Source organism: Rhamphochromis longiceps, linkage group LG11 (genome assembly GCF_057381845.1).
Source record: "Rhamphochromis longiceps isolate RC_006_pf linkage group LG11, R_longiceps_female_GT1.1, whole genome shotgun sequence".
NCBI classification, from domain to species: domain Eukaryota; kingdom Metazoa; phylum Chordata; class Actinopteri; order Cichliformes; family Cichlidae; genus Rhamphochromis; species Rhamphochromis longiceps.
In genome coordinates this window covers 33,293,578-33,316,731 of record NC_140567.1, presented here as the reverse complement: position 1 = coordinate 33,316,731, position 23,154 = coordinate 33,293,578, and the positions used below count along the sequence as shown (strand labels likewise).

General features: G+C 41.1%; 2 protein-coding genes and 1 long non-coding RNA gene across 3 annotated transcripts; 1 reads left to right on the top strand and 2 right to left on the bottom strand.

The window, feature by feature from the left end:
- Positions 1-689: 689 nt before the first annotated feature.
- LOC146659623 (lymphocyte antigen 75-like) lies at positions 690-4,739 on the bottom strand. The gene is made up of 3 exons (XM_085424209.1): positions 4,568-4,739; positions 3,018-3,398; positions 690-1,042 (listed from the first exon to the last, which is right to left on the bottom strand). Exons 1-3 carry the CDS (start codon positions 4,737-4,739, stop codon positions 690-692), a joined length of 906 nt encoding a protein of 301 aa, XP_085280335.1.
- Positions 3,250-23,078, top strand: LOC146659621 (uncharacterized). Its single transcript, XM_085423744.1, has 3 exons — positions 3,250-3,450; positions 17,092-17,165; positions 17,449-23,078. Exon 3 carries the CDS (start codon positions 22,140-22,142, stop codon positions 22,926-22,928), a length of 789 nt encoding a protein of 262 aa, XP_085279870.1. The 5' UTR covers positions 3,250-3,450; positions 17,092-17,165; positions 17,449-22,139; the 3' UTR covers positions 22,929-23,078.
- On the bottom strand, positions 13,148-15,194 carry LOC146659622 (uncharacterized). The gene is made up of 3 exons (XR_014913817.1): positions 14,957-15,194; positions 14,723-14,817; positions 13,148-14,562 (listed from the first exon to the last, which is right to left on the bottom strand). It is a non-coding gene; the product is annotated as an uncharacterized LOC146659622 (long non-coding RNA).
- Positions 23,079-23,154: the final 76 nt, after the last annotated feature.

The following is a 23,154-nucleotide window of genomic DNA, read 5'->3' as shown; positions in this document are numbered from 1 at the left end:
TGTTAACTACGCACGAACACTACACGAGTACACTTGGGCTGGGGAAATATATACGAAGGTTAAGGCTGATACACACACACTGTGTCTATACTATGTTCACATTGCTCTATGCTACTCTGTTAAAGTACATTTATCATCCATATTAACTTGTTCCGCTGATTCTTTTCTCTTCAGCCACTTCTTCAAGGCTCCTTGGTAAAAACTCTTTCATCAGATTGTTTTCTCCACTTTAGATGGAAACCAGCAGTCTTGTTATAACTCCGTAGCTTCTGGCTCATCTATTAGACAGAAAATACCCATGTTTCCATTTACCATTGCAAAACCATGAAGGTCCTAATGTGATTAAATACTTATTTCATGTCACAATCTAAATTAACATATATATATATAATATACTCAAATTTAACTGCTCATCATTAACAAAGATCTGCATCACTTACTTGCTCCAGGATGTCTGCTTGCACCGAAGGATTACTTAGATCCAGCATTGAGTCCTGTGGGCTGATCCTCAGTTTAATGAAACTCAGTTTTTTGACTACTATAAACAGATGTGAACAGAGTTAGTCTGAATCGTATTTGCAACACTCTTCTTCATTTTACACATTTCTGTCACTGAGAAAAATGAAGATAACAATAGTTTTTGCTATTTGAAAAAAAAAAAGTAAAACTAAATGTGTTAGTAAAGAGTTTTACTCACTGCAGTTACAAACGAATGGATGTGTTTCTGTGCATGCCCTGTCTCCCCATTTACCAGAGTTTACCTTCAACATAGCAACACAGGTTTGAGTGCTATCAGTCCGGACAAGCATGTCTGGGTTCCAGTATCTAAATGAGGAGTCAGTCTGGTCTGACCACTCCCAGGGGTCTCTGAAAAGGCCAACATACACTTCACTGCCATTGGCTACTTGCTGGACTATCTGGTACTCAGCATCATTCCTTAGACTGGTCAGGTCTGTGTAGTGTGCTCTGCAGAAATCCCGAGCAGCAGTCCAAACCATGCGTTGTGTGTTAAGGATGTATTGATCTGCACCTTGTTTTGTTGCTGCAAAGTAAAGTAAAATTAGCTTCACTGAATTTTCATTTCCACAAAATTTACAGTTTTTTAAATATTGTCAGACATAAACCGGTCCGTGGTGCAAAAAAGGTTGAGGACTGCTGCTGTAGTATTCCTGAGAATCCAAGTAAGACATTTTTTATGTATTGGCAAACTACTGATCTGCATCTTTTATTCTCAAAATAAAGAGACAATTTTAAAAAATTTCAGAGAGATTACAGTACAAAACAAAGAAGGATAATCAAGATTTGAGAATTTTAGTAGCATTACATTTACTAAAAGATTAATTTGTTTGACATGAGCTTGATACAGTCACTGTAAACACCACTTTACATTTTATTATTAAACATTGACTTTTGTCTTATTTCCTTTCTTTCACCTTCATGTGGTTGCAGTAGAGGGCGGCTCCTCCATGAACCTGGTTCTGCTGGAGGTTTCCTCTTGTTTAAAGAGAGTTTTTCCTTCAATTCATCATAAAGTTCTTGCTTACAGGGCATCATCTGTTTGTTAGGTTTTCTCTGTAGATTAGTAGGATCTTTACCATACAATATAAAGCACCTCAAGATGACTGTTGGTGTGATCTGGTGCTGAATGAAATTGAATTCAATTCATTTAAACTGAATTGTTAGAAGAGTGGTGAACAGTTCAAAGTTGACTATGTTCGAGTCCGAAATGTTACAGTGTCTATTTGATAGACACTGTAACATTGTGTTAACAAGCAGTTAATTAAAAGTAGTCTAACATAAATGTAAATGCTGTAATTTGATTATTTTAATAAACCATGTAACTTGGATCGATTCTAGAACATAAATGACTGGTATCGAAGGAATCGATATTTTAGGATCGATCCGCACATCACTAATGAACAGAATAAACTTTCTGAATGAATGCCTCACGACATAACACATCCAATTTGTCTAATGAGTATTAGTATGCTTGTGTCATACACAGTGTTGGGGAGTAACGGAATACATGTACCGCCGTTACGTATTTAGAATACAAAATATGAGTAACTGTATTCCGTTACAGTTACCGTTTAAAAAGGTGGTATTCAGAATACAGTTACTTTGTTGAAATAAATGGATTACACTGCGGTACTTTCCTGTTTCATTTTGTCGCGGGTCAGGACTGTTTGGGTTTTGTTTGACAGCTACGTTCTTTCGTTCCAGGCGGCAGCGTTACGGTTGCCATGGTTACAGGGCGACGCTCTCTCTCTCTCTCTGCGACTGTTTGTTTCCTGGGTGAGAGAGCGCCTTTTCGTTGTTGTGCTAAGCTAACAGGCAGAATGCTACAAGCATAGCTCTAAAGAATGTAGCATCATGGGCAGTATAGTCCGTGTTGCAGGGAGAATGCACTGCCATACACGTTATGTGTCTGTGAGCGCGAGGAGGGAGAAAAAGGCGAGTGGAAAGGTACGAGTTGCCGTCGAGGAAAAACGGGAGCTGGAAGCATGTAAATATAATAATAACCACTGCAGCCAAGAAGAGTGCCTGACGAGCCCAGTTGTAAGTAAGCTATTAAGACTCGACTGTACACCGTGTTCGTGTTTTCCTCCGAAAACAATAAGTTCCGTTGGAGCAGTCTTTCAACGCCTCTCTCTGTCTCTCGCAAGAAAAATTGACCCACACAACAAAGTAAAGCTATTTTTCGGCTACGAGCCGACAGGGACCCCGCCGTATTAGTCAGAGGTCCCTTTACTACAGTTCGGAGTCGCGGACCTTCAGTAATAGTAATAAATCACACAGCAATAGTACATTCACGTTGTTGTAAAAAGCACGATAATATATTAAGTAATCCAAAGTATTCAGAATACGTTACTCTCATTGAGTAATAAGTTACAATGCAGCCGAGGAATAAGTTACAGAATACATTTTGGGGCATGTATTCTGTATTCTGTAACGGAATACATTTTAAAAGTAACCTTCCCAACACTGGTCATACAGTATGTAAAAGAAAGACTCACCATCAAAGCAAACCGAATATTTATTGGTCTCACAGGAATACATATTCAGTTTCCCGTTGCTGAAAACTGCACAGTTGTCATCAGTTATTGAGCGCCACAACAAATAACTTCTTTCTCCCTCTTTGTAGAAATCATCATCTGCCAGAGACCAGCGCCACCTGCGTGTCTTGCCTTTTGAAAGGCCAATCCACACAGCATCATCATATTTATCTTTGACAACTTCAAGGAGAGTTTCCATCTCTCTCATGTCATGAGTGGTGGCCAGGTCAAAACATTGCTCCCTGCAGATGTTCTGGGCTTCAGACCAGGTCTTTGGTGTTTGAAAGAAGACAAACTGTGGCTGGAGACCATGTGAAAATTGAAAAGACAAGCCTGTGGAATAAATATAATCCACAAATTAAATAGTCAATCGCCATTGTAAGATCTGCAATCTGTAAGTAAGTCTTTGATAACCAAAAAATGATGTGTTAATATTTTACTTAAAATTTAATTAAAAGTGTTCACTGTTAGATTTGTTGAAATTTTAGCAGCATATGTACCAGTCAAAAAGAAATCTAGGACAAAAATAAAGTGAGTTCATTTGTATAAAACAGTTTAGCACAGCAGGGTTGCCTAACAAACAATTTAAGGTCATTGAAACAACTATTACGAATAAGAAAAAACAGCTGAAATATAAATAATTAATTTGCAAAACGAAGTACAAGGTTCAAAATAATATTTTAAAAATATACAAACAAAGGGACAAAATAGGACAACTTATGAGCTTTAAAGCTCAGGCTTTTTTAGATAGGGCGACCAAACATCTTTTTTTTTTTTTGCACTTGTTGAGTTATAAAAGCCTATATTATTTCACCATTCATTAACCACACAGAGAAAGCATCATTTAAATATAAACCCTAAACCCTAACCTTTAAGCTTTCTTTAAGCAAACAGTATTATTAAAGTTTTATTTATTTATTTATTATTTTGTTTTTGTCTTTTAAAATGCACAGGTATGCCCAGCTAAAGAGTAAAAAAGGATCACTGTTTTGACAGTTAGCAACACTGACCTGACAGGAGCAGAATTAGATGCATGATCCTTGCCGTACTTGTCAATTTGTGGCAAATATGGGAGAGCTGGAGAGCCCTCAGTGTCTGTCTAGGATGGATGTGCCAGAGTGATATCACTTGCTCCTTTCTACTTTTTTTAAAAATATGAACTGTGATTCCCATATGCCGGTCATGCAAATGCTTCCCACTCAGAATGCAAAACAGCATTAGTCCGTGTTTACTGGAGTTAGTCACAGCATTATAAGGAAAACACTTTATAGTAATTCTTTTTTAAAATGATCACGTTGTAATCCTTTACCCTTGTAATTATATTTCCAAACATTACAGACAAAATTATTTCATATTTGCAGAGTTCCATCATTTTCTGCTGCCAAGGTGCCTCCCACAGCTCCTGAGTGCTGAGTCCCGACTGCTGAGCTGTACTCTGCAGTACAGTCACATGTTAGCAGGGTGAACAGCAGTGGACCAAGCACACAGCCCTGCCACGATCCTGTACTCACTCTGAGGACTTTGGAGGTGGTATTTCCTATGAAGAAAGACCTGGGGTCTGTCAGTTAGGAAGTCAAAGATCCAATTGCAGAGAGTGGTGTTTATTCCTAGTAGGTCCAACTTCTTCACCAGCTTCTGGGGAATGACTGTGTTGAATGCTGAGCTGAAGTCAATAAACCGCATTCTGACATAAGTGTCCTTTTTGTCGAGATGGGAGAGAGAAAGGTGAAGAGCAGACAAGATGGCATCATTTGTGGAGCAGTTTGAGCAGTAAGCAAACTGTAACGGGTCCAGATTCTGTGGAAGCTGAGTTATTATGTGCCTCAACACCAGCCTCTCAAAGCACTTTGTGATGATGGGCGTAAGTGCCACCAGCCAGTAGTCATTGAGGCAGGACACAGTGGACTTTGGCACAGGGATGATTTTTGTGGGTTTGAGACATGCAGGTACCACAGCTGAGCTAAGTGGTGTATTTAAGATGTCCGAGAAGATGCCTGCGAGCTGGTCAGCACACTCCCGAAGCACCTGGCCAGATATGTTGTCAGGTCCTGCAGCCCTTCATGGGTTTGCTCTGCGAATTGTTATCCTAACATCTGCTGTGGACAGGCAGAGTACTTGGTCTGTGGGGGAGGGGGGCATTTTCTTGCTGGCTCTCTGCCTCAAAATGTGCAAATAAGTCCTTTAGTTTGTCAGGCAGGGAGGGATCACTGCTGCATGCCAGAGGTGTTGTATTGTAGCCTGTGATTGTTTGCCCTGCCACATGCACCATCTGTCCTTTGAACTTGTGAAGTGTGTATTGATCTTTTCTGCATACTCCCACTTTGCCTCTAATGGCCTGTGACAGGTCTGCTCTGGCTGTAGTGTAAGCTTCTCTATTGTTGGAATTAAATTCAGAGTCTGTGATTTTCATAGCTTTGCAGAGAACCAGGGTTTATGGTTTGCATAGGTGATGATGGTCTTGGAGACAGTGACATCCTCAATTCTTTTTCTGATGTAGTTGGTCACTAAGGTTGTGTACTGTAGCAGCTTCTCTAACATATCCCAGTCTGTGCATTCAAAGCAATCTTGCAGAAACGGTGTGGTCCCCTCTGGTCATGTTCTCACCTCTCTGAAAGTTGGTCTGATCTTTTTAGATCAAGATTAGTTGTGATGTTGCCAGAGATGGGTAATCCGATTACTTTACTCAAGTAACGAGTAAAGTAAGGGATTACTATTGCAAAAACGGTAATTAGATTACCTTTACTTTCCCGTAGGAACGCTGCGTTACTGCGTTACTAAAACCGTGATTTTTTTTGCGAGAATGTCTAATGACAGTGACGTAAACAAGTGCGACGTTCGTGACAACAGCTGTGTGCAGATCAACAATGGATAATATATCGAGTACGGGAGAGAGTATGAGCGTGCAGCGTTTAAAGCGTGGAAGTACTGACCTTACTTTGAGTTTGATTCCATAAAAAGTGACAAAAACATTAGCGTCCGTTGTGCGTGGGAAGAAAACTTCTTTTTACAGCGAAAAAACCCCCTAAACTTCTGAGCAAGCACCGAGTGTGCTACGACATAATGGGAAATTCACAGAGAAACTCGCGGATTCTTCCACTGACCGCTGCGGCACACCTTCACCAGGGTAAACCTCCGCCTACCGCACTCCTGCTTTACAGGTGAAAATAGAGCAACAGGACCGCTAGTCTTTGACTTTATTTATTTTCTACTGTGTTTTACTTGCATCTATTTGAAAGAGTGAGTGTAAACACACACAAAAAAAATTATTTTATGTGCTGGAATGTGCAGAAAATAGGTTTAAATATTAAACAAATTTCTTCCAGTCAGAGAATGCATGACGCATAAAGTTAAAAGATTAAAACTAATAAAACAAGTTTTAAAAAGGGACTTTTCCATTTGATTACATTTTGTATGATGGATTATGTAGAAAAAGTAGAATTGGGCTGAAAGACCTATCACTTTATCACCTATTCAGGTTGATAAAGCCTTCTCCGTCATCGGCTGAGTGCTCAGGTGAGTTCACTCAGCCATTTATGGACCTTATTTCGCGGGCACTGCCTGAACAGACTGACTGCACTGTGCAGCCCCAGCCGCTGCATTCTGAGCCGGCTGTTTGCCCTGTGCAGCTACAGTTAGCCTCATCTAAGCCAGAGGTCATCACATCGGCTGGACCTGCTTTGCCTCTGCTAGTTGTCTCCACACTTGCTCAACAGCTCACAGCTGCCACGCTACCACCTTCTCCACAATCACCATCGTCTGTGGCAGGTACGCCGCCCTCAGCTCTACCATCTGCACTACCTTTTACATCACCAGCAGGCCCAACCACTGTCCTACCCGAGCCAGAGGTCCCTGTACCATTTGGACTCACTCTACCCATGCCAGACGTCAGCATGCCTGGGGGACCCGCTCAGTCCGCACCAAGGGTCTGTGAGCCGCCCGGACCTGCCACACCTGCCCTTGAGGTCGTCGCGCCACCTTGTCCTGCTTTGTCTGACCTTGCACGCCGGCTGTCTGCCAAGCTTCCTGTGAGTTTTCTGGCACGTCCGTGTCCAGCACATCTAGTATGGCCTGCACGTCCATGTCCAGCACGTCCCAGATCGCCTGCTGTGCTGTGTCGCCATCCACTTAAGCTATTTTGTCGCCACCGCCGGGTCGGCCACCAGAACCATTTCCCTGCCGACGCCGGACCCGTGGCAGGCCGCCCAAACTGTTTCTTTGCCTCTGCTTTACCCGAGGTTGGTCAGCTGAGTGGTCCTGCCTTTGTCACCGCCCACCAAGTTGGCCTCCAGAACTGTTTTGCTGTTGCTGTTTGAATTGCGGTCAGGCCGCGTTTTGTGTTGGACTGTGGCCCTTTTTGATTTCCTGGGGGTTTTGGGACATAAAATGCAGAACTCAGAAGCAGGTTTGAACGCAAAGCAACTTTATTACAGAACTTTGCAAGAATCCACAGAACCTAAACTAACCAGGCGCTTGAGCAAATTAACAAAGACATGCAAAACAGACAGAGCACAAACATAGTGTTACGGTACTGGGTCTGCAACCCAGTATTTATGTTTCAGATCTTGATTTCATATACTTTGGCTATTGTTATTTCTGGTTTTGGCTATCTTTCCTTTGTGCTTAGTGATTTTAGTTTTTCCTTCCTTTGTATTTTTCTTAGTCTTCCCCTGTCTCGGTTCCTAAGTCAGTCATGTCTTTATGTCTCAGTGTCAGGTCCGCGTCTTTGTTAATGTCTCTGGTTTTCTGTTTTACTTTGATTGTCTCATGTCCTGTGTTGAGCGTTTTCAGTTTGGCTTCCCCTTTGGCTTGTTATGTCTGATTAGTTGCAGCTGTGTGTCCACCTGTTCCCCATCCTTTTGTCATCCTGCCTGTGTATTTAAGTCCTCCATCTCCCCGTTTCTTGTCACAAACAAAACAAAACATAAGAAGCCCAAGAACCGAGATACCGGAATAACTCAAAACAAATCCCACTGGGTCAACCATGAGTCCACTAAGCAAAAAGTTCAGGAAGCCAACCCGGAGGCTGACAGCACAAAAGTCAAACACAAGGTACTCAGGGGCCCGGCCGCATGAAAGGCAGCGGCAGCGACGTGGGAACAGTTCAGGGGGCCGACCGCGCAGACGGCAATGGTGGCAATGGGGAAACAGTTCAGGGGGCCGACCGTGCGGACGGCAACGGTGGCAACGCAGACGAGACACATCAGGAGGCCGGCCACGCGGAAGGCAGTGGCGGCAATAAAGCAGGTCTGGAGGCCGGCCGCGAAGCCAGCGGCGGCAACGACCTCGGTCTCGGGGCCGCCCTCAACGGCGAAGACGTCCAACCAAAGGCCTGTAAAGTGGCCAGCAAAGGCGAGGTATTTCAGGCCAAGCTGGGTCGGACAGCGGTGAAGTGGCAGTCACTGGCGAGGCTGACGAAGACACAGAAGCTGGACCAGGCGAGGCAGAAGCTGAAGCGGAGGTTGGACCAGGCGTGGATGAAGCTGCTGCTGCAGGTGGTGGTGTGGAGGTCGCAGGTGGTGGAGTGTAGGTTGCAGGTGGTGGAGCCGGTGGTGGCTGAACGGTCTCGCCAGAACCGTCAGCAGACATGAGGACGTGCTGGCTGGGTCCTCCCGGATCCCCAGCTGATGAGGCAAGAGACTGGACGGGCTCCTCGGGCCCTCCAGCTGACGAGGCAGGAGGCTGGACGGGCTCCTCGGCCCCTCCAGCGGAGACAGGAGGCTGGACGGGCTCCTCAGGCATTCCAGCGGATACAGGAGGCTGAAGCGGCCCCTCGGACCCTCCAGCGGAGATGAGGATGTGCTGGCCGGGCTCTCCAGAAACCCCAGCGGATGAGGCAGGTGGCGGGGTGGGAGCCGCGGAGGGCTGGATGGACTCATCCGAGCTTCCAGCAGGAGCTGATGTAGAGCCAGAGGGTATAGGGACCCCTGGCTGAATGTGTAGATGACCAGGTGAGTGAGTGTGTAGAGTACCAGCTGACTAGGGGACTAAATCGCTACAGGTGACACCGGGAGCTGAGCTACAGGGGACACTGGGAGCTGAGCTACTGGATGTTGTACTGAAGTATGAACTGGTGGGAGAGCTGATGCCTGAGCTGCAGTTTGTAGTGGCAGTTGTGGTGAAGGTGGAGTTGATGATTGAGTGAATGAGCAGCTAAACGGGCCTCTGGCTGGGCAGCTAAAAGGGGTGCAGCTAAGGGCTGAGTGGGTGATTGAAAAAGAGCCGGAGTGGCTGGCTGCAACAACGTTTGTGGTGAAGTTGCAACTTGTGGTTGAGTTAATGATTTCTCAGCCTCGACAATATTGTCACTACATGTCTTAGAATGAGCCGAGGCCACTGCGATACAGCAGCGGCGAAGCCGGCTCGGTCCCGAACTTGTATTGCCTCCCGGGCTCGATGCAAACTGAGGTGCTGGAGGACTGGAAATCACGAACACACAGCAAGTTGAAGATACGACGCGACAGGGAACAGAGGAAAACACAGGGCTTACACAGGGGAGTAATCAGGGAATGGAAAATAGGAGGGAGACACAACGGGGAGGGTTTGGGCTAACGAGACATGGGGAGCAAAGTTAGACACACTGACATGAGGCACAACATTTCACAATAAAACAAGAAACAGGCATAGACCAGGCACTAAACTGAACCTATACTAAACAAGAGACACGACCTAAGACCAATTTTATTGTTTATTTTATTTTAACCTGCTAAATATGGGACAGACTTGACTGGGGAAAAGAAAGGGGAGAAAGAAAGAGGGAAAGAAAAACAGCGGGGAAGAGGAATGGTGATAAAGGGCAAAAAACCAAAAACCAACAAAATAAGCAGACAGAGAATACATATATCGGTCACCTGGATCACCTGTTGAGAAAGAAAAAAGAGAAAACAAGCAGAAAAAAAGAGCAAATATAATAAACAACATCATTACGATGATCTATGGGAATATAACAGTAAATATTAAACATTATTGTGCAGCACGTAAGATCGACAGCGCACAGTGTGCTTTGAGGTAGAATCCAAAAAGGGTGTAGTTTGTGTGTGTGAGCACCCGTGTGTACACCTGTGAGCATGAACGCGCTTGTATTTAAAAGGTTCCTTCATGTAATGATCTGCTAGAGGATGTGGGGAGCCACAGCCCCGTCCTCCAGGGCTTGAAGCAGGTATGGAGGAGATCAAGACTCCAGACATCCAGAGGCCCTCAGCACACAAGAGACCAAGGAAGACCAACAGAGGGGCAGCTGCGCCACTATTCCAGAAAGAGCTGAGGAGAGCCCCAGATGAGGGGTCACTCAGCAGCCGCGGAGCAGAAGCCAGGGGGAGTTGCAGTGACGTGCCCGTGCCCGGCCCCACAGAGCCTGGGACAGCTCACAGAGAAAACTGCACCCACCCTGTCATCCACTCATCTTCCAGACTACACAAGACAATAGACGCCCAGGCTGAGATCTTCCTCCACCTCTCCTATATCTCTCCCTTCTGCAGAGTGAGTTCCTGAAGAGAGGAGACCTCTTGCAAGATGTAACAGCCTCCCCCACCAGTTGAAGAGCCCCCCAGATGGCTCGATGCACTGGCGGTACCCTGCGCCAGGGCTGGGCCCCCATACACCCACCCGCCTGCAACCCCAGCAACACAACAACCAGGACCCAAGCCCCCAAGGCCCAGCCAAGGCTCCAGCCCAGAGAAGGAGCCCTCCAAGGAAGATGCTCCTGGGGAATCCCCCGACGCCCCAAGCCTGTCCCTACCCCTACACCAATCACAACAGCGAAGGTGGGACCAAACTATGACCCCCCCCCCCCCCCCCCTCCTCCACTAGGTGATGGAGCTGATCAAAGGAGCCCAGAGCAATTGATCTGATGTGGTGGCAGAGGCTGTATCAAGACTAATGTAATCTAATAGATAATTTCTATATTGGTTAGAATTAAGATTATTTTTATTTTTCCAGTTCATGAGGACTGTTTTCTTGGCTATGCATAGGGCAGTGAAAATCATATGGGCTATATTCTTTTCTGTAGTGACATTATCTAAGCTGCCCAACAAACACACTAAGGGGGAAGTTGGAATGTTAAATTTCAGACACTTTGATAAGTCTTCACATATCTCGCGCCAAAACTTCTGAACTGGTGGACAGAACCAAAGAGCGTGGATATAATTGTCCGGTGTATTGGTTTGGCAGTGTGAGCAGTTGTTGGTAGACGTAAAGCCCATCTTGAACATCCAATGACAGGTATAGTGCACTCTATGTAGTATTTTGTATTGAATTAATTGAAGACTGGGATTTCTAATTAGATGAAAGGTTTTTAAGCAAATCTGAGACCAGAAGTTTTGGTCTAAGTTAACTGATAAGTCCGCTTCCCATTTTGCAATAGGAAGTGATATTGATTCATCTGTTTTAGAAAGCATTCTGTATATTTTGGAAAGTAATTTTGGGGTTTTAAGAGTAAGAAATTGTACCACACTTGGTGGTGTTTGTAGTTCAACTTGACCCGGTTTAAATTTCTTTTTTTTACTATGGATTTAATTTGTCGATATTCTAAAAATCTTTTTTTGTTGATCCCATATTGTGTAACTAGTCTGTCAAATGAAATAAATTCTGTTCCTTCTAATATATGTTCTAAATATTTGATTCCTTTACCACTCCAACCTGGAAAGTTTATCATATTATTGTTTTGTAATATGTCAGGGTTGTTCCAGATAGGTGTACGTTTGCATGGGATTAATGAAGACGCCGTCAATTTTAGAAACTCCCACCATGCTGTCAGAGAAGAGCAGCATGGTGGGACGCTTTTGAAGCATTCATATCGTTGGATGTTTGAGCTGATAAATGGTAGGTCTGAAATCTATAGATTATTGCAAAGTGCTTGTTCTACATCTAGCCAAGGTTCATCTAAGAGGGTATGTTTTAGCCATCCTGAGATAAACTGAAGCCTGTTGGCTAAGAAGTAGTGCTGAAAGTTAGGCAGTTCTAGTCCTCCTTTATCCTTGGTCTTTTGTAGTGTTTTTAAGCTTATACGTGGGGGTTTATTTTTCCAAAGGAATTTGGACATACATGAATCTAGAGATCTGAACCAATCTTGTGGCGGTTTAGTTGGGATCATTGAGACTAAATAATTTATTTTTGGTAAGACCATCATTTTTATAGCGGCAACCCTTCCCATGAGTGATATGGGTAGACATTTCCATGTAGCCAGATCACCTTCTACTTTCTTTAAAAGTGGGATATGGTTTAATTTAGTTAGATCTGCAAGCTTGGTAGAAACATTAATACCTAAATATTTTATATTTCCCGATTGCAGTTGTGTAGAAGAATTATGGAAGGAGCCATTAATCAGGAGGACTGTAGATTTTGACCAGTTAATTGAGTAATCTGATATTCTTGCAAAAGAGTTTATCAATTCAATCACCCCAGAGATATTGGTTTGTGAGTTTTGGAGAAAAAGTAACACATCATCCGCATAAAGGCTGATTTTATGTTCCACGTTCTTGCATTTTATGCCCTTAATTACTTAATTCTGTCTAATTGCTGCTGCTAGTGGTTCAATAAAAATTACAAACAGTGAAGGGGAGAGTGGGCATCCCTGCCTGGTGCCCCTCAAGAGACAGAAGCTGGAGGATGTTTGGTCATATGGTTTGACACAAGCTGTTGGGGAATTGTATAATATTTTTACCCAGTTAATGAAAGAGGATTCAAAACCAAATTTGTGTAAAGTTGCAAATAGAAATTTCCAGTTAACTCTGTCAAATGCTTTTTCTGCATCTAAAGAAAATATTGGAGTTTCAAGGTTTTTACTGTATGAGTAGTCTATCAAATTAAGTAATCTACATGTATTTGTTGATGAGTGCCTACCTTTTATGAAACCAGTTTGGTCAGGATGAATTAAGAGGGGGGTTATTTTCTCTAGTCTCTTTGAGAGAGCTTTGCAGATTATTTTAAGTTTCTACATTTATAAGGTCTACATTTATGGAGGTCCACAGGGTCTTATGGAACCCTGTGGACCTCCATAATTAACCTTAGTGTAAAGAGTACTCTTCATTTACATGAACTCATTTGAGTCTATTAGATTGATATTATTCAAACTCCAGTAGTGCTGTACCTATAATACCTACAGCAAGCTCTAATCACTGTAACAAAATGTTATTTTCAGTAGTATTGACCAGTACCTGCACTAACAGGACAAGAACAGTGATTAGTCCTCTGTCAGAGGCCATAAGAAGATCATTTATAACCTTCACTAAAGCTGTATTTGTGATGTGATTAACTCTGAAGCCCGACTGAAATCATTCCTCTACAGAGGACCCACCTAAGACAGCTTTGTCAAGTGATGGCTTTGTAAATAACGGTTTAAATACTGCAAGCTTGAAGGCCTGTGGTACCTATCATTCAGCAAACATAGGGTGATCATATTTTACTCACTGCCATGCCATCATCACACAGATCCAACCATTCATACCTGCTGTTAAGACGTAAGAAGCTGTTGCAGTATTCACCAAAAAAATAGGTGTCACTACTAAGACAATATAGAAGAATAGAATAGAATTCATCTTTATTGTCATTGCACACGCCATATGTACAAGGCAATGAAATGCATGTCATACTCGCTGATACGAACAAGAAGAAGTCACAACTGGAAGCTTTTTTTTTTGCATCCTTTCTTTCCACAACAGTTGCAACATCTCACTCTGTGTGTCTGTATGTCCCTGAGTTTCAGTGATGGAGGTATAAACAGGCATGATCTGACACAAGTTAAAAAAAAATGAAGAGGTGCATGACTGGGCAACACACAATAAAAACTGTGTCGCACAACACAGGATGTTATGTGATACGTGAGACACCCATGACACAAGCCACGTGGCGAGCATAAAAACAGCCTTAGGTGGAACTCGACTGAAAAATTGTTGAGCCGAGTCGTACTGCCTTGAATTGCAACGAGTTAATCCAAGCAAGTGCTAGATGTTGTTTTCTCAAAAACAAATTTAAAAACTTTCCAATGCAAAACAGTCATAAATGCACACGTAAGGACAGAAAAAAGATACACAAATATATATTCATATATATATATATATATATATATATATATATATATTTATATTCGTATATATATATATATATTCGTGTATATATATTCGTGTATATATATATATATATATATATATATATATATATATATATATATATATATATATATGTAGAGAGAGAGAGAGAGACGGTGTATAACTTTTCATTATCATAGTGTACTTTTTCTTACACATAGTTTCGTTGGCAAATGTCTGTAATCTGGCTTTGCTGTTACGCGCCAAAATATTCTAATCTGTAAAACTGTGTCTATACTATGTTCACATTGCTCTGTGCTAGTCTGTTAAAGTACATTTATCATCCATATTAATCACTTCCCCTGATTTTTCTCTCGTCAGCCACTTCTTCAAGGCTCCTTGGTAAAAACTCTTCCATCAGATTGTTTTCTCCACGTTAGATGAAAAACAGCAGTCGTGTTATAACTCCTTAGCTTCTGGTTCATCTATTAAACAGAGAATATTCATGTTTCCATTTACTATAGCAAAACCATGAAGGTCCTAATGCGATGAAGTAGTTATTTCATGTCGCAATCTAAATAAACATATATATATGATATACTCAAATTTAACTGCTCATCATTAACAAAGATCTGCATCACTTACTTGCTCCAGGATGTCTGCTTGCACCGAAGGATTACTTAGATCCAGCATTGAGTCCTGTGGGCTGATCCTCAGTTCAATGAAACTCAGCTTGTTCCCTAATATAAACAGATGTAAACAGAGTTAGTCTGGATCCTTCATTTTATACATTTCTGTCATGGAGAAAGACATAGATTTTTTTTTTTCTATTTGAAATATAAATGTTTTATAAATTTTCTAGTAAAGAGTTTTACTCACTGCAATCACAGACGAAAGGATGTGTTTCTGTACATGCCCTGTCTCCCCATTTACCAGAGTTTACCTTCAGCATAGCAACACAGGTTTGAGTGCTATCAGTCCAGACAGTCTTGTCTGGGTTCCAGTATCTAAATGAGGAGTCAGTCTGGTCTGACCACTCCCAGGGGTCTCTGAAAAGGCCAACATACACTTCATTGCCATTGGCTACTTGCTGGACTATCTGGTACTCAGCATCATTCCTTAGACTGGTCAGGTCTGTGTAGTGTGTTCTGCAATAATCCCGAGCAGCAGTCCAAACCATGCGTCGTGTGTTAAGGATGTATTGATCTGCACCTTGTTTTGTTGCTGCAAAGTAAAATAAAATGAGCTTCACTGACTTTTCATTTCCACAAAATTCACAGTTAAAACATTTACTATGTAGCAATGGTCCTCAGGTTTCAGCCAAGAGAGTGTGCAGTGTGTTCTGTAGTATTCCAGAGAATCAAAGCAAGACAGTTTTTATGTACTGACAAACTACTGATCAAAATAAAGAGACAGGTTTTTTTTTAATTTAACTTTAAACCTATTTACAAATATTACAGTACTAATCAAAGAAGGATAAATAAGATTTGAAAATAAAAAAGTGCCATTACATTTAGTGAAAACCAGTTTGAGTGTTTGGCACGAGCTTGATGCAATCACTGTATACACCACTTTTCATTTAATTATTACTTATTATTAAACACTAACTCTTTTCCACAGCCTGTCTTTTGTCTTGTCTTGTCTCCTTCCTCCCTCTGAAAATTTACCTATTTGATGGATTTCCATTAAATATCAGAGACACATTCTAACAGGTAACCATGAATTTGCCAGGATTTGCTGGGTTGCAGGCAAGGGAAGGACACAAATGCAGGACTCATATATGAGGCTCAACTGAAACAGTCGCTTTATTTCTGATACTCAGCGACCAGGAAACACTAGGCAACACTAAGACTCTAGAAGAGCGCACACACAGTCAGGTAAACAACAACGATGTGACAAGGAAAAGGGAAAACTGAGGACTTAAATACACACACACACGCACACACACACACACACACACACACACACACACACACACACACACACACACACACGATAACAAGAGGACAAAGAGACAGAGGAAGCAAAACAGAACATAATGCACACATGATGAGAGTATGGCAAAAACAACTATTTAAAATGACTCACCATCAAAGCAAACTGAATATTTTTGGTTGGTACAGGAATACATATTCAGTTTCCCGTTGCTGGAAACTGCACAGTTGTTATTCGTTACTGAGCTCCACAACAAGTAGTTTCTTTCTCCCTCTTTGTAGAAGTCGTCGTCTGCCAGAGACCAGTGCCACCTGAAGGTCGTGCCTTTTGAAAGGCCAGTCCACACAGCATCATCATATTTATCTTTGACAGCTTCAAGTACAATTTCCATCTCTCTCATGTCATTAATGGTGGCCAGGTCGAAACATTGCTCCCTACAGATGCTCTGGGCTTCAGACCAGGTCTTTGGTGTTTGAAAGAAGACAAACTGGGGCTGGAGGCCATGTGAAAATTGAAAAGACAAGCCTGTGGAACAGAAATATATGAAATACTTAATGACAAGCCATTATAAAACCCACTACTGTCAGTAGTCAGATCTTTAAAAATCACACACAAAAACTGATATTTCAAAACTTTACTTAGAATGTAATTAAAGATGTTTACTGTAAAATTTGTCAACATTTCAGCAACATGTGTACCACTGAAAATTAAGTCTAGAACAAAAATAAAGTGGGTTTATGAACACTGCAGATCTGCTTAACAAACACTTTAAGGTAGAAGATTCAAACAATATGTTAAACCTAAAAACAATAGAAAAACCATGAGCTTAATTATCAGAATTTGTCAGATAGTCGCAATATATTTACATCATTAGATATTATGTTATTATCCAGGTAATATCAATTGTGGCAGTTGGCTCTTTCCAGCAGTGCCTTGTGTTAAAGGGGACAATTTAAAGTAATGCACACTATGTTTTCCACAAGTGTAGGAAAAACATATTACAATTGTCCTAACTATTTTTAATTTCATCTAAATCCATATTAAACCTAAATAAATGGTGTGCTTCTTTTTTTTCACAGCAGTGGAATGGGAGTGAATAGGGGAACTACTGACTGAAAGACCCTGTAGGAGCATTCCCCCCAAAGAGTTTTGGGTGAGCTCATTGTGAAACCTAGCCCCACCCTATCATGTGATTTCCTGAGGTCAGATGGCCTAGGGCAGGGGTCGGCAACCTGCGGCTCCGGAGCCGCATGCGGCTCTTTTTACTTATACTGCAGCTCCAGGTGGTTTGGGAAAATAAATTAGAAGTATTTAGCTGAAGTGTATTTTATTTGTGTTTAGTTCTTTTATTTTTAACTTGTAGTTCTAAATTGGAAGATTATTGTGATATTGAAATACAAAAATAAAATTATATTTTATTATTTTTCATTGCACAGAATAAGCGTCACACTCGCAGAAGCCGATGTACCCGCCGAAATGCCGTGCATTTATCGAGACTTTCAACCCCAGGTAGGCCAATTAGGGATTTTCGGATCCACATTATGTCAGCAGCTATTCTCCTCCGTGAACTATGTTAAAAACAAACACCGCTCACGCCTCACAGATGCAGTGGCGGGTCTAGAAAATTTTTGTTGGGGGGCCAGGTAGGGGCACAGATTTGGAGAAGGGTGGCAGATGTAATTGGCAGATAATGTTAAAAAGAAAAAAATTCTACCAACTGTTAACCATAATTCAATAATCCTATAAACCTAATAACCGAAAACGCTTTTAACTCTTATTAGAATGAGGTTTTAACCACTACGGTGCAAAGTATTTAGATACTGTGTTGATAAAGTACAAGAGATACAATCAGTGCTTGTCAATGTTTATTCAGCATTCGAGGACATCAATATTTGCATAGTATTTTTACTGACATATAGTGCACATATGTTTTGGGCAAAAACATTTTTGAATATTAAAATACGAACATTTTTAACATACAATTGGCAAATTAGCCAATGCCAATGCAAAACTTTATCTGCCTGTTAAAAAAGAAGATAATCTTCTTACAAACCGTTTTTTAATTTTGAAACAGGAAAAAAGTCATTTGAATGAAACCTGAAAGCAAGTAAATACTTTCTATGCTGCGTTATGATAAACTTTGGTAATATTGATGTATAAAGAACAACACTGGCTGATGATGAAATACAGTCAGCTGGCATGGTGACACTGCCAGTATTAACCTGCAGGGCTGGACTGGGACAAAAAATTGGGCATTTTGACTACAGACCGGCCCACCAGGTATTAAAGCCATAAAGCCTTTGAATGAAAACAAACGCTGTTGTGACAGTGATGTACACTGTCTTTTTGGTATATGTATGATTTCTATTCATTTTACGTCAGATAAAAACTTTGTTCGCAAGATTCAGAAAGTTATTTAATAAAAGCTAAATATTTTAAATGAGAATAAGAAAGAAAGGTATTTCCTTGTGCCCCCCTTTCCCTGTTAATGCCCTACCTGCCCCCCTGGCAAAACTTTGTTACCAGCTGTCAGCTACTTAGAAAAGGATCCTGGTGTTATTTGTCTCTCAGAAACAGTTGATAACTTCCCTTCAATTCATTCATGTCACCTAAAAGGTAAACCTGTTTCTCCATCACCTGTTCAGCTCTGATGATCCAGTAAGGACATCTCCTGGTTTCATCTGCATGTTTCCCTCTCACAACATATCCAAACCGATATCATGACCAGCAGCTTTTACGGCTGTGGCTCCAGCAAACATCAGCTGATACTAGAAATTAATATTAAATAAATTCTAACAACAGCTGATCAAGCTTAAACGTGCTGCTGTTGTTTAGCGCGACATCCGCTGATAAACAAACAAGAGAGAAAAGCCGATCAGCTGATCATTGATCAGTTTCATGATTGAAATAGCAACAGGAGAGGAAGGGGGGAGAAGAAGAGAGATGATAGCAGGTTCATTCTATCATTCTGTCTGTATCTTCTACAAATCATACGAATACTGATGGAACCAAATGCCCGTCAAAGTCACAGATCAGCCAAAAGTCTGTAAAGAGGGTCCAGAGGAAGACCAGCAGGCTGAATTAATTATATTTAATTATATTTATTAAATATTAAATTATATTTTTGCCAAAATTGTATTTTTATTTTTCTTGATGCCCAGGTTTTTTTAGCTTTCACAAGGCAAGATTTTCACAGAGGTTAATGTCAGATGTTGTGATTTCCAGAGTCAGTTTGGTATATTATAAAATTTGTAATAGTTTTCTTTTTAAAGTGCTTTAATATAATAGACTATTGAGACCCACAAGTTGAAGACTGAATTTCCAAAAAAGTTTTCATTTTAATGTTCTACAATCAATTTAAGGCATTTTTAAAGGCCAAACTTAATTGAGTATCTCACTTTTACAGTTACGTTGTAGGTTTACAGTACTGTTCACAGTGTGTCACAGTTTTACAGTATTTAATGAAAATACTGTACTGTAAATGAATATACAACAAAAGCACTTTAAGCAAGACTACAATCTAAGTACCATAAACAATAACAGTAGAAATACCACAAAGGATGTTACAGTAATACTGTAAATGGATAATACAGAAAAAGTGCGGCGCAAGACATTCCAGTAAAAATTAAGTGAATGAGATCACAGTAGAACTACTGTAAAAGGAACTACAGTAATGCTGTAAATGGAAAAACAGTGAAGATACTGTAAAGGAAAGTAAAACAATACTGTAAATAAAATATACAGTAAGATTACTGAAATTTGTATTTACATTACGTTACTGGCACTACGTTACAAGTAGCTCCTGTCAGTTTCACAGCAACCTCTTCACAGTGTAACCACTGCTGCTACCATGATATTTCTTGGATATTAACAGGTTATTACGTGGTACGTTTGTTTGTACGGTCTTGTTTCTGCCGTGTTACCCTACTATTACCACTTCATTACTGAGCTTTAATAGAAAATGCTAAAAAAAAAAAAAAAAAAAAAAGCTACTTTTACTGAAATGCACTATACACTAAGCTAAAGATGTTTGAAAGGTTGACAAAACTTTTAACATTATTTTACAACACTAACCTGACAGCAGCAGAAGATGCATGATCCCCGCCATAGTTGCTATTCTTCTGACAAAGTTCTGCTGAAGGTTCCTGTTATATGTATATATATGTTTCCACCAGATACTACATTCTTTGTGCTGGTTTGCATTTCTGATCCTGATCATGTAAATGTTTCTCATCTAGAATGCAAAACAACCCTGTTCTTTGGTTAATTTAATGTCAAGGTAATTACAGCATTATACAGGGTGGAGACTTTGTTACTGATGGCAATGCTCCTAGTTCACCAAGAATATATTTTTCTTTCTCTCATTGGAGGATTTTATTTAAATACCATACATTACTATACTAATACTGTATTACATGCTAACATGCTAATTCATTAAACTTTTTAATTTTCAGTACATAACTAGGATTCCCAGATGGTGTTAATGCAGCAGGACTTATAGTACATAGGTTCATACTACAAAATCAGAATAAGGATAATTTATTCTTCCCTAAGGAAATTATGTGGTTATAGTTGCTTCAAGACAATAGAAATAGTAACAGACTGAGTTTAATTAAATAATACAACATAATACAAAGTTTACAAAATATAAGAAATTGCTCTAATATATATAAACAACTCAATTATAAAGTATAATTGAATATTACAGAGATATATATGGTGCATTTTACTCTAAACTGTAAAATATGAAACTTTGTTATTTGCACTGTAGAGCATGTGCAGAAGGGTCTAACTATTGCACTGTGTACATTAGATGGAGGAGTTGCCATTCTCCTGAAAAGTATTCTGCTGAGGTTTCTGTCATTTTCTCTGCACTAGATACTATATTAGTTACGCGCTTTTGCTTTCCAGATCCTGATCATGTAAATGTTACTCATACAGAATGTAAAACAACCTTGTTTTCTTTGTTTATGTCAAGGTAATTGCAGTGTCCCCATCAGTGACAAAGGGCGGAGCTTTTGTCACTGATGCTACCAGTTCACAAAAAATTATCGTTTAGCATTCATCTAATTTCCTTCCCTCACTGGAGAATTTTATGAAGACTATATACTACTATATTAAATGATAATACTAATAACATACTATGTGGAAATATGTTAATTTAGTAAATAATTTTACATTGTCAGTACAAAAGTATGATTCCTAGATGGTGTTTGTCTGGCAGAATGGCATACTATAAAACCAGGTACACACTTAATTTCTGGATGCATAATGACATCAATTAATAACTTTAGTCATTTGAAAAGTGTCAGCATTTGCAGACCGCAGATAACTTGAAGCAGAAAGAGGACCCAAATGCAAAGGACGCAGGAGGGCAGGAACTAGTTAACATAAGCAAGCAGTTTATTAAGGCTGATACAAACTAACCAACTCAAATTAGTAATACAGCCAAAATAACTTTATTTACAGTGCAATTTGAAGCCAAAGCAGACAAAATATAGGCTATAATATAGGCTTCAGTTTGTCAACTTAACGAACGGAGATATTGTGTGAATATATTGTAGTAGTCCAGTCTAGATTTAATAAATTGAACTAGTTTTTCATCATCACCATGAGACAGCATCCTTCTCAAGCTGGTACTTCTCAAGCTTCTCGTGGTCCTTCTTCCTATCACTCGGTATAGCCACTTCTATCACTATCGCCGTCTTCCTCTGCTTCTCCACCACTACTATGTCTGGTAGCCATTACCAGTCTGTATCTGGAAGTCCTAGGTCTAAAACAACAAGCAAAGAGTGCTGACAGGCCAAAGAGTGCTGACACTTGTTGTCGAGGACTTAGGATAGTGCTTCTGGAGGAGCAGCACGGAGGTAAGTGACGGAAGTGAGAGGTAAGTGACGGAAGTGATGTTATAGGTGACGTCAGACGCCGGAGATTTTTGGCGGAGAAAAAGCAAATGGTAGCATAGAGTTTAACAAAGGTTTTCCAAGCTTCAGTATTACCAAATATACTAATCAATTGTCATATAACTAACAACATCTATTTTATCATCTCTAACACCCTGGAGGACAACGGGGAGAGTTTAGACGCTCTCCAAGATTACATCGACCGCTGTTTTCAAGATTTAGTAATGCATAAGGCCCAGAGTGCATCTTCCCCGGCCAAAATCGAGACGCCGTCATCGAAGAGAAGTCGCCAGGCAGACTCCCCCGGTACAACATCGCCTGCCGGCAAAGACATCGCAGAAATCCTGGAGTCCATCGACAAGCGATTGTCCAGTTTCGATGCGAGGCTGTCCCTGGTGGAGATCTTACACCGGGAATTTAAATCTCTGAGAGAATCCCTGGAATTCAGCCAGCAGCAGGTGGAAACGCTTGCCGCTGAAAATGCCACGCTACGGGAGTCGGTTAAATCTCTCACCGATAACGTGACCCAGCTAAACATTGAAAATAAAAAAATAAAAGAGTCCGTTATCGATTTACAAGCCCGTAGCATGAGAGATAATCTTGTGTTTTCTGGTATTCCAGAAACTGCCGGAGAGGACGCAGAGGCAACGGTGAAAAGCTTCATTAAAATCCACCTGAAGCTGCCGGAGGACACCGTAAAGAACATCGACTTCGATAGAGTACATCGCTTGGGGGGCGCGCGGTCGCGGACCGGGAGACCACGGCCTATTGTGGCCAAATTCAGCCAATTCAAACAAAAGGAACAGGTGAAGAGTCGCGGCAGAGAGCTGAAAGGAACGGACTTCAGCGTGAACGACCAGTTCCCCAAAGAGATCCTGGAACGACGCAAGGTCCTGTTCCCAGTTCGACGTAGCTTTATCCAGAAAGGCTCCCGTGCTGTCATCGCTGTGGACCGGCTCTACGTGGACGGACAGCTGTACCGCGACCCCGGCACCACACCGTGGTTATACTGACTGCACTCCAGATAAGAACCCGCTACACTCTTTTCTTATTCATTCACACTTTCTCCTTTAAAATGTGTTTAACCTAGTAATATCAGTAGGATGTCATAGCAGATATAACACCGTCACCCTCCGTCATTGCTTTAATTGGAATGTTTCCGTTTCGTTTCTTTTTTTTTGTTGTCGCTCACAGTTCATGTGGTTTCTTTCTTTCTCTTGTCTTTCACTGCTGTGGTCA